At 40.5% G+C, this 17,341-nt stretch overlaps 1 protein-coding gene across 2 annotated transcripts in view; it reads left to right on the forward strand.

Annotated features, from left to right (window-relative positions):
- Positions 1-17,019, forward strand: part of MTX2 (metaxin 2) — a 34,530-nt gene extending 17,511 nt beyond the window's left edge. The window contains exons 4-10 of one of the 2 annotated variants that reach the window (XM_054208788.1): positions 9,467-9,539; positions 12,510-12,586; positions 13,321-13,413; positions 14,181-14,219; positions 14,630-14,755; positions 15,395-15,471; positions 16,524-17,019. In XM_054208788.1, the coding sequence (XP_054064763.1) occupies positions 9,467-9,539; positions 12,510-12,586; positions 13,321-13,413; positions 14,181-14,219; positions 14,630-14,755; positions 15,395-15,471; positions 16,524-16,734 (696 nt within the window). In that variant the 3' untranslated portion in view covers positions 16,735-17,019. The remainder of the gene's footprint in view (positions 1-9,466; positions 9,540-12,509; positions 12,587-13,320; positions 13,414-14,180; positions 14,220-14,629; positions 14,756-15,394; positions 15,472-16,523) is intronic. The other variant, XM_054208789.1, reaches the window with a different exon arrangement.
- The last annotated feature ends 322 nt before the right edge of the window (positions 17,020-17,341 follow it).

Genomic DNA, 17,341 nt, shown 5'->3' on the forward strand with positions numbered 1-17,341 from the left:
AAAAATCCCTCTGATCTTGTGGAACCTCTCTACTGATTCTGGTAGGGTTGGTTTGTTGTTTGTCTTTTAATTCATCTTCTGCCCATTGTTGTTCTTGGAAACAGACTAAATTAACAATTCCTGTGTCTTTTGCTGGGTTCAGATTCTTTATATTTGCTGAAAATGCAACTCTAACTTCAGATGATGTAGTGTGCTATCACTGGTGCATCTTGGTGTTTGCACTCCTTGTTTGTTAACTTCAAGTTTATTATACAGTCCTGTTGAAAGTGAAGCCGATTTGGTCTTAAGCTGTAAAATCTTGATACTGAATGAAATCTTATTTTCACTGTAAAGGAATTAAAATCAAGGGAAAATACTAATCAGGAATGATTATCCAGCTACAGGAAAGAGAGCATTGTATGTAGAATGAAGGCTCTGTTCTTCTTGTGAGGTGTTCGGCCCTGTTCCCATTAAGTTAATGAAAATACATACACTTGCTGGGTAACATCACTCATGGTTAAAACCATTCTTCGCTTATTTATTGTACAGCTTCCATTTTACAGCATTCCTGCTTATCAGTCTTATCATAGTAAAAAAAAAAAAAGCCACCAAAACCCAGAAGCGACTATACAACTACATTTCCATAACAAAACAACTTCACAACTTCAACCTTTTTTTTTTTTTTTTTTTAGTACCTGGGTGGAATTCGTGTGGCTGAGTAGGAGGGAGGGGGTTAATACAGCTGTGCTGAGCCAGGCCTCCCGCCTCAAATGGCATCGCAGAGCATCTCTGTGCACTGTTCCAACTTGTCAGGAGGAGGAATGTGGATGTTGAGACTGCCTCTGTTATTACAGGTTCTTCTGAAACCTTTATGCAGGTAGTCTCAGAGTCTTGCTTAAAAGGCTGCCTAAAACGTTCAGGATTGTGGCAATTCTCATAGCTATCCTGAGGTTATAGAGCCTGCAGCTCATTATGTTAAGATATGTATTAATTGCTTGTGAAATTGATGTCCTTGTAAATGGTCTTAATATATTCCAGGAAAGTGCATTTAGAATTGTCTGTTCTTAGTCCTGAATGACAGAAGGATGTTTGGGCAATTTAAAATTGTGTTACACAGACCAACTGCTTATTTACTTCAACAAGTAATCAAATAAATGTGTAAATCTTGCATGATTAATTGCCCTTGACAGATTTGTGATTTTTTTCTTTTTTTTTTTTGGGTGTGTGTATGAATTGTGGTTTGTTTTTTCTCTAGACAAAACATTAGCAGAAATTTGAACTTGTTGCTGAGGCTTGAACAAAGGCTTAGTACTGAAATGAAAATCTGACAATCTCTTTTTTTAAAAGAGAATAAAAGCTGGAATTCTTCATGATGAGAAATGCAGTATCAACATAATCAATCTAGCAGCATCCATTGTAGCTGAAAACATGCTTAAATCCCAAGCCATGCAGGTACTGTTTGTGAGTGAAACATCTTTCATATAGTTATAAGATGAAATTACCCCTGAATGAATAGCATCTTCATTTATCTTCAAAACCTCTGTGCTACCAGTGAATCTACTCTTTCCACATTCTACAACAAGAATTACATTATACCATTAGAGTAGTATTGTGCTGCAGTGTAAAATAGATTGTTTTGGAGAATGAACGTGGCTTTGCTATAAATTACGTTCACAGGTACAAAGGAATGTGTTATTTTGTTTAAAATAGTCACAAATATAATTAAGCTCTTAATTTATGTTAAACTACAAATGTGGCCATTACCATAACTGGATTAGGAATTTAATCTGTCACTCAAAGAATGATACTGAACAGTTTTCATTTATAACCTTAGACACACTATTTCAGTTACAGGGTCTGCAGCTGTTTGATATGAAAACTGAATTATTCTGGAGATTTGCATGGTTTTTAATTTTACAATGTGTTCCTGCAATAAAGTAAAGAATAACTCTTTAGTTGTCATCACATATTGTCCTTTGTATGCTCAAGAAATAATGTAAAAATGAAAACAGAAAACGCCTTTCACTCTTTCTTCACAACAGTATTGTGCGGGTGCTTTTAGAAGTGCTGCTGAATAAGAGATGGCTTGGAATGGCTCGTTCTTTATTAAAAACTAATCGCGAATATATCTTCTTCAAATGAAGCCTGGAGTGTGCCATCTGAAAATAGTGTTCCTCATGTGGGGACATAAGTTGTGAACTATTTGAGTCTTGGAATAAGTAATTTCATTCTTGCCTCTGATCTCAGAAACTGCAATCTGGATATGATTTACATCAAGTTGTAACTCATTTTTAATGAGTATATGTGTTTGCTCATATGTATTATTCTGAGAGGGGACTGGAGAGGGAGAGCATTGTGATGGAACTCTTATTGGGGTGATTCGCTGCCTGATGTGTGTTATGTTTCCAACTGATGGTGTCCAAACAGCCCTTCCCTTGCTGGGGAGGGCAAAGAGGAAGGGAGAGCAAGAGTAAAAATGGCACCTGAAACAATTAACTGTAGGAATAAATACAAAAGTCCCCCCTCCCTTCTCTTATTCCTTCCCATTGTATTTCGTGCACAGTCATTTTCCACCCTTGTCATCACAGGAAGACACAATGGCATCACTTTCTTGCATTGTTTGGAGGGTGGCAGCAGCAGCGGAGATCAGAATGTCAGTGGTGTGAGAAGAAGAGGAAGGGGAGGGTGGCGTGAGTTGCCCAGTGGCTGGCTGTGGTTTCTGGGCTTTTGAACTGTGCTAAAGCAGCACAAGGCGATTGCTCTGATTTTTTTTTTTTTTTTTTTTTTTTTTTTTAGATAATTGAAATCCAACATACTACCTGCATTTTGAATTTGAAATTGGGCAGGCTATAAGAAAACAAAACAATCTTTAAGTTGATTGTGTCCTTTAAGCAATGCTGCTGTTATAAATGTACTCCGTAATTCTGGCAGGAGGTGTCACCTGCCGTGATTGAAATGAATGATAGGCATAAGATTGTTGATTAATTTTCTAATAAGTGTCACCTGAAAGCTTCCTATCAGCCCTTTTCACATAGCTGCTGATACTTTGTTCTCTCACGGCAAAAAAAATGAACTGGCTTGTTCTGTGCTGACTTTGAAGACAGTGTCTTGTGCTACTACTCTCTGGGAGGAGCAGGCAGTGCAAGGCGAGCCGTAGTCCTGTGTGGATCAGCGTGCGGTAGGGCAGGAAAGGCACCAAGAGGCTTCTGCATGCTTTTTCTTCAATTCATTGTCCTCACTCCCACACTCTTACTTCCCTAGTCTATAACAGTAGATGTTGGGAGGGCAGGGAAGGACAGATGCAATTAATTTGGTGGCACCTTTTCTCCTCCCTGTACTGTGTTTCTTCTCATGGGCTTGCAGATGCTCTCCTCTCTCTCCTCTCCACCTCTGCCGACAGCAAAATCTCCCGTTAAAACCAAGGTGCACAGAGGCAGTAGCGACTTTGTAGACTTGGTGCTTTCAGTCTGGAAGAAGAGAGGTAGCATTGCTAAAAACATATTGTTCACATTTCTTCCTTCCCAGGTCCTGGAAGAGTAGGTGATGCTACAGGTAGAGAGGCTGGAAGAGGGTGAGAGGGGAAGAGCGTTAGCCTGCAGGGAAGAGAGGCAGAGAGCATGCGTGGGAGGGAAGCTTACAGACCCTATTAAGCCGAATCTTTATTTTTTAATGCCTTTATCTCTTTCTCACATTAACCTCAGCAAAAGAAAGGACACACTTTGTTCCAGAAATAACTTAGAGAAAAGTTATTGTGGCAGACATTGTATCATTGACCAATGCCGATACCGCACAAGAAATCGTGTCTCTATTTTTAAAATTACAGAAATGCAAATAATCAGTGGAACATATGGATAAAGGAGACACTCCTGCTGATGCCAGGGGAATAAACTCTGTTCTTCCCAATCTGAGATTTCATTACCCTGCTTTTTATGCTGCATTAACTGGGATGAACCATGAAATTACTCATTCCTTTTAAAAGCCTGAGCGTTTTGGTTTGATGTCCTTCAGTTGTAGTGAATTCTGTATATTTATGCTTGAATGAAGTTTCCTTTATTTGTGTAAAGTCTATTGGGCAGTCATCTCTTGATCTTCTGTAACGTGGGAAGGGGAAATAAGATTGTTAATCCGTCCTCTATGAATTGATCCAAATAGTTCGGATAGGTGTTAAGCATAAAAAAAAAAAAAAATCCTTTCCAGCAGGAATTCAGTTCTTTTTTCCCTGCTTAGAGTTTGTTTCGAAGAGTTGTTTTCAAGGTACAAATAAACATTTTCAGTGACATCTTTACAATTGCTTTGAACTGGAAAACTTCAGATGAAGTAATGTGTACCAGTTTTACTACAGAAACGAGAGCTTTCCCCGCCCCCCTTCTGAAGAACTGCAACTACAGTGGTATTATTGCGTGAGAATCCTAGGTGCTGGAGGATCTGTTCATTCTGTGCTAGTACATTTTTTTTCCAGAGGGGAGAGAGCAGGAAATTTAATGCTGTACTTCGTAATTACAAGTGTCTTTGCAAGGTATGACAGTTAGGCTGTACTGAGTGAAGTGTCTTGCTTCTAGTTTTGCTGTTTACTGTCTTGCGTACCATTTTTAGGTGAATTTTCACACAGGCTTGATTAACTAGCTTACGTGTCACTTGGAATTCAGTTGGCCCCTTTCAGTCCCATTTTAAACTGATACGCCAAATTTATGATGTTAACAATAATCTCTGATGTACTAGAATAAGCTGGGGCCCTTGATCTTTCTGATTGCTCAGCTTTTGATGCTGTGTCTTTGAAGGGATGTTGATATCTTCGTAAATCTCAGCAGAACTGCACTGGGGTGGTTTCAGCCTTCAGTCTCTTGCTCCTCACTCCATAAGCACTCAGAGGAGCTGAGCTCACTCCCATTTACTGATGGTTTCTCTCAAAAGAAAAGGAAGGGTTTACTTGCCTGCTTAAATTATATATGTGAGGTACCCAAAGGGAAACGAGATGATCTGAGCTGGAATAATCAGTGTTCCACTGCATCATTTATCAGGGTTGGAAGCTATGGTGGTCTGATACCATCTGCATACCAAATGTGCTCGTTCTTGACATTCTCCATGAGTGGTCAAAAAGGGAACAAACCCTCCCTTGATCACTGGGCTAAAGCATTAAATGAGATGGAGACTCACAAAAATTACTGCTTTGTCCTGTATTCTCTCTGTAGGATTTCTTTGATCTGTGACAATTTCAACTATTTTGGTGATAGTTTATGCCACTTACTGTCTAATATCAGTTATTGTCTAAAATCAAATCTATCTAATTGAATGCATTAGAAAAAAATTTGAGGTTTTCTGGCAGTGGATATTTATAAGAATGCGTTGGTCACGATCCTTGTCCATCTCTTTCTAAAAGAAACCATAATTTCTGTAAATATGAAATACATTCACTGTGTTGGAAAAGTAAAAACCACCTTTGTTGTTAGTACTAATAATTTCCAAAGCCTGTCAGTCACGTCAATGAAAGAATGTCAGTACTCTCATAGCATTGTAAATTGCAAAGCTTATTTCTTAGGCTGAACTCTCATAGTTTGTGATAGTACTGTCTCCTCTTTGACGTGTATTTGTTGTCAACTTGAAGGCTATCCAATGGACCATTAGTTTAAGCTGGATCAAGAAACGGATACTGTCCTCCTTCTTTAGGTAATGATTAGTTCAGCAGTGTAGATCCAGTAAGGATTAAACTTCTCTCAGATTGCGGAACTTCATTTTCCTGCAGAACAATATTTAAGGAGTACTTAAAATTGAATAGGTCATGCTTTGGATACAAATTGGAGGTCAGCATACTGGTCTCAATTCCCAGGGCTTCTATCTTTTTAAAGGCTTAATAGCAGGTTTTTATTTTTTATTTTTTTTTATTTTTAGGTTTATTTCACAGAATCACAGAATGGTTTGGGCTGGAAGGGACCTTAAAAATCATCTAGTTCCAACCCCCCGGCCATGGCGTTACATGGTTTTGTCTTCAGCTCTTTCACTGTTGTTTTCTCTTGTTTTTGTATTTAATTACTATTTCACCACTCATATTAAAGCTGATCCTAATTATGGACAAAGGCTGCAGTGGAATAGGTGTTGGCACTTGGATGCTGCAGGGGGTTGCTGGAATGGGCCTTGTAAGGCTGCTAGAGAGGCAGCTCCAGCGGTCAGCGTTTCTGAACCTTTCAGGAGGACTGCTGGGGCGAGCCCAGAACCAGATGTATTTGCCCAGTTTTAATCTTGAATCACTCTTCAGTTTCTCAAACTCAGTTCTTGTCTCCCAGCTACAGAATGTTAATTGGAACTGGAGACTGGAGATGACTATCCCAAGGAAATTTTCTCAAGTTTTTGGTCTAGTCTTTACTTTAGGGTCTCTCTCCTTTTTTTTTTTTTTTTTTTTTTTTTTAAACTTCACTGGGGGCAGACTGACTTATTTCTAAGCTTTCTAGAATCTTTATCATGCAGAGTAATGAATGTTTTTATTTAGTTAATATTTGTTCCCGCATTAGAGCTCAATTCTAGTTCAACCTCCTCTCTCCTTTTTTCTTTATGAAGTGCAAAAAAGGCACACTGACCCAGCGGGTTTGCATTTCCAAGATGCCGAAATGGCAACGTATGCTCAATCCCCTTTGCACTAGGCCAGAGACCGAGGTAGAATTTCCCTGCCAAATGTAATAAAGGTCGGTATTTCTCGTTCTGTGGTTGTTTATTGAGAAGAAGGAGAGAGAGAAAGGTCAGATTCAGATTTTTGATGGAAACTTGGCTGAACTCTTTACACTGAAAAGATTTTATTTATAGTTTAGCCTCTATGCTGAGGAGTGGTTTTCACAGTCACAACACTGGGATTTTGGTAGAAACCTTGTACTATGTAGGAGCAAATGTACGATAAGATGTACTGTAGGCAGTAATTTGCTGAAGCAACTCATGTAACCTGTGTTCTGTGTGAGCATGTCTCATTTTTGACATGCTGATACGAGAAAGTAAAAATAGTTCTCTGATTCACCTCCTTTTGCTTAAATGCGTATCTGTGCTTACAGGCTTTTCAGTTGTTCATGTGTTGCCTTAACTCCAGTGCAGTTCAGACTTTTCGTCTTCTGAGCTTGCAGTGAGAATAGTACATGGCAGTTACAAAATTCATCTCTAGCTTAATGCAGAATTGCAGAGTTAATTTGGTGCCTTACTGTAAAGGAAATTCATTTGGTACGCCTAGACCAAAGGAAACGTCACAAATTTTTGAGGTGGAACTCCACAGCTAAGGATTAAGTAGCATGGTACAAGTTCAGTCCTCTCCCACGCAAAGATGAAATTCTTTGAAACTGTTGTTTGATGCCATCAGTCCCACTGCAGCACGGTAGCGTTGAGGAGATGATGTTAGCTACTGGTAGAGCTTTCAGAAGAACCAAGTCTGTGTACCAGTTGAGTTAGAGTGTATGTTTTTGGTGGGTTACACCATGTCCAGCAATGGCATAGGAGACTGTATATAATCTAAACCAAAGACTCTGAATTCCTGTCTCTTAGCTATTTCCAAAAAAGTTGCATATGAAGCCCTGGTTTGGGCAGAAGACATGATGGCAGTAGCTGGAACAGGAACAGCCTGGGCATTGCTAGATTGTACAGAGGTAGCAGGCAAAGATTTAGGACTGAGACAGACCAATGTCCTAAATTCCTGTTTAAGAATTGGTCTGTTTGCATGGAGATTGGGATGCCAAGACAGCAAGAGCATTGATTTTTGGTGGACTCTGGTGGATGCACAGACTTAGAAAATGGGGTGGTGTCAAATGTGTGCAGTGCTTTGTATATTTTCTTTGTGTCATAATTGCAGTGATAGAGATTCTGGTTGGGATGAGGTTTTGGCACTCTAGTGACCAGTTTATTGCTAAGTTGTGCAGGACTTGGAGTATTTAGCTGATGTTGACTATGACTAGTACCCTTTCTTTGTCTCTGTCTCCCTCTCTCTCTATATATCTCTGGATGTGTATGTATAACAATTGGCTCCCAATTAGAGTTAGGCTGAGGGAATCAAAAGGTGTAGAAACCCAGGTTTGTGGTGGGTTCTGCAGAGCTTCTGGAGTTCTGAGGCGAGCTCTCATCAGCTGTAATCAGCATCTTGCCTAGCAGCTCTTCACCATAGTTCCTTGCTTTGAATTGAGATTTGGGTTTGAGTTAGGTCATCTAAACCTGCAAGAGCCAAGTGTTGTAGTGGACTGTGCATTTCTTGGATGTGGTTGGAAAAGGACCAAAGCTTTTGGCTTCTTTTCCCCTGGGTAGAGTTAATATCAGTGCTTGGATTAGGGTTTGGGAATAAAGGACTTGAAGAGTGCAGGGGAAAGGAGAGGGGCTGTTTGGATTATTTTTGTTTGCTCGATGGGTACTACAGAAGCCAGAAGGTTAGGAACAGGGCTGATGCCAGTGTTAGGTCATGCCTTACAGTCTCATTTAGTGCAGAGGTGAGCGATATCAAGGTTAAGGTTTGGGTTACTTTGATGCCTATGATTAGATGCCTACATTTAAAGCTGTGAGCGTGCAGCATAGTGCTAGGTCCGGCAATCTGAAGAGCTGAGAGGAAGCTTCTGTAGAAAGTGCCAAGTTACAGCAGCATTGTTCTTCATGGTGATGGCCTTCTTGATGTAGGTTTTTTTAACTCCAAGCCACTGCGTGGTAAAATAATACATAGGTATCATTTTGGAATCTGGAATTCTGACCTGTCTAATTGCAAAGACAAAATGAATGACAGGACTTCAGCTGAGTTTAGAGACTGTAGAGGTTTAAGAAATTCCTTATTTGCCATGTTCTGTTCAAATTGCAAGTATTTTTCTTGATATTTTGCTATTCCAACAGAAACACACTAAGGTGTGGTGATGGCAGGTGCTGACAAAAATTGGTATCCTACTAAGAATGCTTCGAATCTGAGGTTACAGGTAGAAAGAAAAAGTAAATCGATCACTTATGCTCTCCATGATTCACATAAATTACAGATAGTAAATACTTCCTCCCAAAGGAGACTTATGCTCTTACAGTATCAGAGAGCAAAACTTGCTATTACAGCTATTGTAAATATAACGTGGGAAGGTGCTATATATGTTTGCTGTGTTATACAACGTGAACTTGGTTAGCCAGCTTTAGCCAGGAGAAGTAAGTACTATGATTTTCAGGAAGGGCAAAATGTCACTTCATTTTGTACAGCCACAGCACTAATTGTTTCTGTTAGGTACTGCTTCTTTGCTCATCTTGAAGAAAAACAGTAAAAGTAGTTGAAATTTCATTAGAAGAATTCCAGTTAATGACTGGATGATAAACAGTTGTCTAAGGAAGTTAGAAAACCTTGTTTTTCTTTAACCCACCCTTCTTTCTTCCTAAAAGCAGTCTGCAAGGAGCTATACTTCATAAGCGTATGCTAAGAACTAGCTAAAATATAGTCAAGTGTGTTGAGAAGAACATTCTTATTTGTCACTGGTGTATTAATGCTTTTTTAAATGCAACTCTTTGTTTCCAGGCCTTTTTGCAAATGTGCAATCTGCCAATCCAGGTGGTTTGCAGGGCAAATGCCGAGTACATGTCCCCATCTGGTAAGTGTGGCCTTCATTTAGATTACTACGTTATACCTCCATTTTGATACCATGGCAACTGCGCCTTGTCTTGCTGATAACAGTCGGTCAGTGTTACCATGTGTGGGTTGCCTTCCCCCCTCCTCTCCAGTGCAGTTTCTCCTCTGTAAACAATTAAAACAGTCAAATGCAAAGTAACGTTGGCACAATGTGTAACTGCGACTGCAGTACCTATATATGGCATTCGTACATTTCAAATACCTGTCAGAAACCTCTAAAATGCCTGAGAGGAGTTGTGTCCTGAAGCAGAAAGACTTGCGTTTCCAAAAGTGGTTTTATTCTGCATCCAGGGAATATTCCAGTGAGTGCTGTTATATTTTCCCGTTGCTGGGGTGAGACAACACTGGAGGAGTATCTTTTGTTACCCTGTCTGGGAGATGATTGCCAGGGTGTTGATACAGGAGAAGGCTGAAGGGTCCATTGACACTGTTAAGGGTGACAGGAGGTTTTAAATCTTCCTCTGATCCATGAGATTGGGGAAAAAAAACCCAAGCCCACCACCAGCAAATTAAGTATTAGAAGGGTACAGACCCTGCCTTTGCTGGTTGCCTAAAAACATCCAGAGGCCGGCTCCAGAAGGTTGACTAAAAACCAGAGAGAATTGGTGAATGCAAGTCTGGGAATCCTCGCACTCTTTCACAGATTTTTGTTGTGTGAGGAGGTACTTATTTACTGATTACCTGGCTCTGGCTGATGACTGCCACATGGAAGTGCCTGTCAGTATGCGTCTGCCAGCTGTATGGGCTCTGCTGCTGCTACTGGTATTCTCCTCAAAGCAGTGGAATCATGCTGTTTTTTAAACAAAAAACAGTTGCTGGGCAGCAGTGAAAAAAACAGCCAAATACAGAGGTATATAAATTATTCGTTAGTAAATAAAGCTAGCTTTGAAATGCTGAATCCATGCGCAGAGGAGCATCTTGCATGCACAGAGGGGCATCTTGCATGCGCAGGAGATGCCACGCTTGGTGGCATCTGATGATGTGGGTCTGAACGGTTCCTTCTGCTGAAAATGAGGAGCACAAGAGGGAAAAATGATACTGCTTGAATTTTAAATGTGAGTAGAAATACATGTCATCTTTGTGCCATTACTCCTGGAGTCCTTATTATTTTTATTCACTTGCCCCATTTCCTTTCTTTATATTGGTTCTTTAATGATAATTCAGACAAGGTTTTCATTTGTTCCTTTCTCCCTCCCCGCCACCTTCTGTCTCACATTAGCAGCAGACAAAGATCTGCATCTCATCATTTTGGGGGGAAGGTTATTTATCTCATAGTTGTTGTAATGACGAAACCCATTCTGAGGGAGTTGAAAGTATGATACCAAAGTACAGTCTGACTGAAACCGCTGAATTCTGCAGCACAGAGGTGTCTGTGTTTCCTTCTGCAACATGCAGCGTGTGGATGCAGATGAAGCTTTGGTTGGTGCGATGCACTTCATTTATTACCCTTAGGCTGATGCAGCCAGTGAGAAGTGAACCTCATGATAAAAACCATGACTGAATCTGCTGTTAGCATGAACTGTGTTTCAGCTTTGCTGAACAGAAGGTTTTTTTGTGTTTCGGTAAAAGGAGTGAATGTATTGCTAATTATATATTTGGGGTCAGGCAGATACTGATCTTGTTCTTTGGGCTGTCTGTCGGGAGCAGAGTTTGCCCACAGCGCGGGGCGGGAAGGTAAAAGGGTGCTGTGCCCGACTGCGCTGGGCAGGCTTGTTACTGCCTTTGGGCTTGAGGACGTTTGCAGTCATACAGAGCATCCAGCATTTATCTCCGTTTTATGGATTACTTCAATCATGTAAATAATCCTAAAAGATTTAGTTTTAAATATTAGGTTGATGTGCATCCTTTGCACTTGGATGAAGATTTGCAGGACAGGCAACCTGGTGAGGGTGGATTGGAGCAGGAGCCCTCAGCTTCACACGTTGAGAGCTGGGAAGAAGGGGCAGAAGGCAACTGTGGCTTGCTGGCTGTCACAGGGCTTGCTTAAAGCTTTGGCTCAGTTCTGCGTGTAAGAAAAGTTACCAAGCAGAGATGGTGGTGCTTGCAGACTCGAGAGCCCTTCGCACCCCCAAAAATTCTACCAGTGACACAGTTGTTTCCCAGTTTCCTTCTGAGGACTGGTCATTTTTAGCCCTGCTCCGTGCTGGACCCTCAGGGCTCAGCTTCAGAGACTGGACATTGAGCCTTACTAATATTAAGCTTTAACCCCATTTCGCTTCCATGATGAGGAAGCAGCTCCTTCCCCCTGACAGCCCCCAAGATCGTAAAGCTGTGGGTTTCATACTGAGAACCTGTTTCTGACCCCAGGACCACAGAGGCTCAAAAATAACCAGCTGGCAAGTAGAGGGTGAAGTCTGGGGCAGCCAACAGGAGCTGGCTGGTCCAGTTGCTGGAAATCTGAAGGACTGGAGGAGGGAGAGTTCAGATCCTGCCTGGCTGCCTGTGTGTTTGCACTTCCCCCTGCTTGCTTTTCTGGGCACGGCGCCACCTCTCCCGTCATCCTTTCGGCAGCCCTTTCCCTGCTCGTGGGTTAGCAGGGAGGGTGGGAACGCGTTGTGTTGTAAAACTAGCCACGGGCCCTGTCTGCTTTCCTGGGGTTTCTCAGCTGTACTTCAGAGAAACGTTGAATTAAGTCTTTCCAGCAAAGCAAAATCCATTATTAAAGTACGAGTCGATAGATCTCAATAACTTTGAAATACACAATTGCAAGTGTTTCATGTAAAAGAGGGTCAGGAGGAGGAAGATCAGGAGGAAGGCGTTTGTTACTACAAACATTTGCTGGGTGAGCGATGTATGTTAGAGCTTTATCTCTGCTCATTTGAAAAAAACCTGATGTTCAGGTGTACCTGCAATATTTAATTGCTTTGAAAATTGTAAATGATGCTCTACAGGTATAAAAAGCTCTTACTAAAATACCTCTCTCCTTTTACAGGCAAAGTACCCTTTATTCACGTGGGAAATCAAGTAGTATCTGAGCTTGGGCCCATAGTCCAGTTTGTAAAAGCCAAGGTAATAGTACGTTGTTTTCATCAGTTATTGAATAGCATGTTAATCCTCCTTAGTACTTGTGCTGATTTGGGGTGCTCTTCTGGAATGTTACTTAATTTCTTAAAACAGTGTCGAAATCTAGTGCCGTTTTAAAGGAAGGATACCCTGTAATAGGAGTTTGTTGATGTGGAAATGTTTTTCTTTGTCATTTACTCAAATTCGGGAAGTAAATTCTGTGTGGGATAGCTGCATACCAGTGCCAGTTCCTGAGACTTTTTCTACCTGCCCTGTCTCTGGGTCTCAGCACTCTTGAACCCAGAACTGACTGGTTTAAATCCTGAAGTGTCAGATAGAGTTCAAATTAGCCTTGGCTCCTCCCCCGCCCCCCCAGTTTTTAAAAATACTGTCTTTTCGCTGAGCAGCTGATGAAGCTGTACCACAGATGTAAATTTATGTTTACTTCTTGCCACAGAGATACACTAACCAGGAGGCTGTGTGCTCAAACTGCGTTCATCTATAACTGATCATAGTGTAAATTTCTGGTAGATTAGCTATGCTACATTATGATGACTTCTTTTTAGTTCTAAAGGACACTATATGTAAAAATTGCATATGTAATTTGTTATTGAGCTATGTAAGAGATCAGGATCTGAGCCAGAGCTCGTTGACTTCAGAGGCCCTTGGGTCAGGCATTGCTGAATATTCCAATATCTTTTCTTACATGTGTGTCTCTTTTTTTTTCTTTTCCCCATTAGGGCCATTCTCTCAGTGATGGGTTGGATGAAGTCCAAAAAGCTGAGATGAAAGCCTACATGGAATTAGTCAATAATATGCTCTTGACAGCAGAGGTACAGTAAACCATCGAAACTCTGCACACTTACCTAAGTGATTATAAGCAAGAAAGCTTTAGGATTTTTCCTTATATTGGAAATACTGCTCGTTCTTAGATTATGTCGTCAACTTTTGACTTGAAATTTATTTGAATGAAATAAATGAATGGAATAATAACTTCTGAGGTTAGAATAAATTCTCTGGGCCCTATGGATCGCTTGCTGAAATGTTCCTGTAGACGCAAGCCATGGGAATGATTCCCCTGATCTACCTGAAGTGTGTCATGTAGCTGTAGAAGTAACTGATTTCCACAGATGGAAAATGCCGGTGGGTTCCTGGGATCCTACCCTGTCCCACAGCCGGGCAGGCACCCTGCTCTCAGCTTCCACAGCACATCTAGCGGGTGGCTGGGTTCCCTTGCAGTTCGTATCCGTGGCCAGTTAACGTGACAGGATCCCAGTGTAGGAACAGTGTTGGAAACGCTGGCAAGCTGCTGGTGGCTGAGGGCTGGCAACCTGTGCACTGGGTTGTGTGCAGTCTGGGCAACGGGTCTCGGCTTGCTCCTGGTGCTGGCTAAGTCAGGACTAGCAACTGGGCTTTTGCCTTCCCATTTGAATTTCTTTTCTACATTCAGAGGCCTAACAGAAGGAATGAAATGGAAATTTAATCTAATATAAAAAAGAAAATTCTACTAGTGAGAAATGATTGTCTCTGTATTCTCCTTTATTAGTCTCTGTATTCTCCTTTATTAGGAAGTTTTAGTAAGTGTTCTTTCTGTTCCTAGCTCTATCTGCAGTGGTGTGATGATGTTACAGTAGAGGAGGTGAGTGGTTCTGCAGCATTTATCTTAATTAAAATTTAATGAGAAAACACTTTCGCTCACAATTGCAAGTCCCTACTCATAAATGAAACATTGAGGTTTATACCATTAATGATACAGTCTTTTCACTTTAATTTCGCTTGCATATGCATTTTAGGGAAGTTGTGTCATTACTGGAGGTAGCTGACTGCAAAATAGATACGGGTTTTGTGTATGTTTCTGAAGTGATAGTTTTAAATGGTTATGCTGCAAACTATAAATTCCATGCAAACAATTACAGCATATCACACAACCCGCCTTCTCTTTTACAGCTCCCTTTCCGATAGAAATATGTGAATATTAGCTATTTTGGGCATAGAGGTATCTGTATTTTCTTACACGGTAACACAGTACTTTTCTGTTTCTAAACAAAGATTACTCACCCGAGGTACGGCTCCCCTTACCCGTGGCCTCTAAACCGCATTTTGTCCTACCAGAAGCAATGGGAGGTGAGGCGAAAGATGAAAGCCATTGGATGGGCCGGCAAGACACTTGAACAGGTCAGTATGAAAAGTGAAGCTTCTTTCTTTACCCGTTTTTTAAAAAGGCTTTGGAGAGTAACACTTTCTTGAAACGGACATAGCAAAAAATATATTTTGTACTTAAAACATTATCTGGAGTCGGGTATTTGGCTTCAGCAGCAATAAATCTTAAATTATGTGCAACCCGATGGGGTGGGAGGAAGGATGTTTTACCATGAGCGTACCTCTCTGCTGATGTTAGTTTAGGCCGTAGTCCTGAAAATAGGTTGTAAGTTACAGCCCCCACTTCCTGTATGGCGTTAATACGTGCTTTGCAGGATTGCCGCTTCCCTTGTCAGAGGCCTTAAAAAGAAAAAAAAAGAAAAAAAAAAAAGGCAAAGCAGAGTTTTGAGGTATAAGTTAGTAGCTTTAATTAAGCTAAGTTATAAATGTTATGGGAAGCACTTAATCAAAATTGCTTTACATCACATGTTAGATTAAGTAACACTTAGCTGCCTGCCCTCTGCGTAGGTTTGACTGACTTTAACAGCTTTTGATGTTCCAACATCGTATGTTCCTTGTTCCCACCGTTAGCGCAAATATAGTAAGGAGGTTATTTTTTGCAATGTTGGTATTTCCTGACAATATGGATCTTTTATCTCTTGTGTGTTTTGATAGGTGCTTGAAGATGTAGATCAGTGTTGTCAGGCTCTCTCCCAGAGATTAGGAACGCAACCATATTTCTTCAATAAGCAGTAAGTTACTCTTTAGTGAAATATTACGTCCACGAATGCGAGATACAGATATCTATCCACCTATCTATATGTATGTGTGGAAAACTGTTTTATTTTAATGCTACATGATTAGTTGAGGAAAAACAAATGTGTGACTGAAATATAAACGTGAAATTTCAGAAATAAGTTATTAAAGGTTTTAAAAGGAAAGTTTCTGTAAGTTTCTGTTTGGTTCTTTTTTTTCTATTTATGATTTAGTTTTCCTTCTGCTTGTCTTCTCTACAGAGTCTACTACAGCTTATGTAGGCTACAAATGTACACCTTTATACAGGTAGTTTCTTATTAAAAATGATACATTTAAAGCTTCACTTGTATTTCTTGAGTAACATTCTCTGCTAGGTACAGGGGAGTGAATGTCCATCCCACCATGCTGACCAGGACAGCTTCTCTTCTTCACATCAGGGGCAGCTCTGAATGAACTGAATTAGCGTGAGGGTAGACCACTGTTTCCCAAAATACCTGTTTTCGTCTGTGTCCCCTTTCAAAAAAGCAATGTTTTCAGTTGCTGTCATGCTGGAGCTCCTTTTCTTATTGGTTGAATAGTTCCTGACTATTGAAAAGCACAAAAAGGGAATAGGGATTTTATACTTCCCCCTCCTCCTTTTTTTTTTTTTTTCTTTTTCCCTTTCTGAGATGATAGCTGGGTTTTTTTATACACATCTACAGAGGAAAAAGAAAAACCCCATAAAGACTTGATAAGCGTTTGCCCTTGTTACAGAACTAAAAGGTGGAGCATGGTTTGTTATTGGATCAGTAACTCTGGCCTTTCTAGGAAGCGTTATTTCCACATTTCCAAGCTGCCAAAAGCAGAGAAAGATGCCATACTAAGAACTAGCAGTACGCTTATATACTGTACACACAGTCTTCATGCATTTGGTAAGTTCAGTGTTGCCTGATTTCTTCCCAATTCTTAGATGGCGTGGCTAGTGAGAAGTTATTCAGAACAGCAGGTTTTTCCTTGATCAGGACTTGCCTTCCAAAATACCTATTCTTCCTTCTGTTTGCTTTTACAGACCAACTGAATTAGATGCGCTGGTATTTGGGCATCTGTTCACAATCCTCACTACTCAGCTCACCACTGATGAACTCTCTGAAAAGGTGAAAAACTACAGTAATCTCACAGCCTTTTGTCGGCGAATAGAGCAGCAGTACTTTGAGGGTCATGATAAAGACAGCTCTGCAACTGTCGCAGCCCGCTCCGCTAAGAGATCCTTACTGAGATAAGCACATTGGTTGGGGTGGATTGCATTTCAGTTTTGGGTTTTGTTGTTCAATGGATTGATTTTGAGAATGGAAATGTGTGTTAGCTTTTTGAAGCTGCCAAATCATTCTGGAGCAAGAAAAAACTCTACGTGCAGTTTTTGTGTTGTAGAATATACTGTGCACATTTAGCCTGAAATGATTGCACGGGCACTTCCATTTTAATAGCCTGTATGCCACTTACTCTAAAGTGACCTTGGAAAAAATATTATATCTGTATTAAAAAAAAATAAAATATTCTAAAAAGTTTCTCTCTGATCTTTCTAAATGCTTTTCTTGCTAAGTTTTATGTATGTGTAGTTAATGAGTGGGATCCTGTTGTCAGGACACCTGGAAGACAGTTGTATGGTAAACTGGTTAGAATTATTAAACTGGGAATGAAAGGACTTATTAGAGATCTTAAGTTTGCCTGCCTCAGACAAAATTCATTCAGGAATTAGGTGACAAAAATGTCTTGGAGCTCTGCAGCACACAAGTGATGTGATTTTATTCAGTCAGTTCTTACTTTGTGTCATAGTAGCTCCTGGCTGTCATTACTTCTTCATATGTGTGTTCTGCCTCTGTTTTTATT

Source organism: Rissa tridactyla, chromosome 7, assembly GCF_028500815.1.
Source record: "Rissa tridactyla isolate bRisTri1 chromosome 7, bRisTri1.patW.cur.20221130, whole genome shotgun sequence".
Taxonomy (NCBI): domain Eukaryota; kingdom Metazoa; phylum Chordata; class Aves; order Charadriiformes; family Laridae; genus Rissa; species Rissa tridactyla.